This window comes from Malurus melanocephalus, unplaced genomic scaffold (genome assembly GCF_030028575.1).
Source record: "Malurus melanocephalus ecotype Western Australia unplaced genomic scaffold, MMel_1.1 scaffold_825, whole genome shotgun sequence".
NCBI lineage: Eukaryota > Metazoa > Chordata > Aves > Passeriformes > Maluridae > Malurus > Malurus melanocephalus.
The window spans coordinates 78,033-79,151 of record NW_026624057.1 but is presented as its reverse complement, the minus strand read 5'-3'; the positions used below and the strand labels follow the sequence as shown (position 1 = coordinate 79,151).

Here is a 1,119-nt window from a genome sequence, read left to right as displayed (position 1 = left end):
GCAGAGAGCACAGCAGGACCCTGTCACTGCATCCTGTGACCCCAGGGATGGGCAGAGAGCCTGGTACTCACCGAGGGATGCAAACTGCTTGTGCAGGGCCAGGCGGGACTGCAGGCGGCTCCGCAGCAGTTTCACTGTCAGCTCCATGTGGCTGGCACTCAGYGAATTGTCAGCAGCCACCGTGTGCTGTGGGCAGGAGGGATGTCAGGCCAGGAGCAACCCTTCCACAGGGATGGGCACCCATCAGTGCCACCAGCACTGTGACACGGGTGTGACATCAAACACGCCAGSGTGGCACAGAGCCAGCCCAGGGACAGGGCAGGACCCCAAAGCTCAGCTTAAGGGGAGGGTTTGTGCCATGCCTGAGGCTGATCCTTGGGGAAATGGAGGCCACCCAGCTTCTGCACCCACACGTAGGGGTGTCCCAGCTCCGACACGTAGTCACTCAGGGTCACGATGCTGCGGGGACAATGAGCAAGGGTCACATGGACCCAGGGAGGGATTGGCCGTGCTGGAGTGAGGAACTCACAGCAAGGGCTGGGTGACACTCACCCCACTTTATCAAACTGGAACTGGTTGGCCGGGTTGGGCGTTTTCCTGCCGTGGTCTCCTGGATAGAGGCAGTTGAGGAGGGAGTCTGGGGACAGCAGGTCCCTGGCAGAGAGAGGACAGAGGTCAATCAGCAGCAGCCTGGGCTCCACATCTCCCCACCAACAGCCCAGAGAAGGGCATGACAAGCTCCATGAGTTCAAGGGCAGGATGGCTTTCCCCTAATTCCACTCTGAAAGGAGATGTTTCCTTCCTGGCTGGAGAATGGAAATCACTGGGCACCAGCTCCTGCCCTTCCTGCTGCAGCTCTGGAGCTCGGGACAAGGTGACCTCAGCAGCAGGCAGGTGAGGGCAGCTGCCAGCCTCTGCCTGAATGTGGCAGCAGGAGAGGCTTTTCCCCTGCTCCTGGCAGCTCTGGCACTGCTGAGAGGTTCAATTCCCTGGCTGTGGCTTGTCACAGCCGAGGAGAGGAGCAGGAGGAGGGTGCTTGGGCTGTGCAGGGCTTCTGGACCCCCTGGGGGCAGAGAGGGCACTGCCTGGTGATCTCCAGGGTGTGCAGGGCTCCCAAAT

The 1,119-nt window shown here is 61.0% G+C and overlaps 1 protein-coding gene across 1 annotated transcript in view; it reads right to left on the bottom strand.

Annotated features, from left to right (window-relative positions):
* The window catches only part of THOC5 (THO complex subunit 5), a 13,823-nt gene that overhangs the window by 2,540 nt on the left and 10,164 nt on the right, over positions 1-1,119 (bottom strand). The window contains exons 14-16 of the mRNA XM_057385426.1: positions 553-654; positions 363-459; positions 72-186 (exon numbers count right to left, since the gene is read on the bottom strand). Coding sequence (XP_057241409.1) covers positions 72-186; positions 363-459; positions 553-654 — 314 coding nt within the window. The remainder of the gene's footprint in view (positions 1-71; positions 187-362; positions 460-552; positions 655-1,119) is intronic.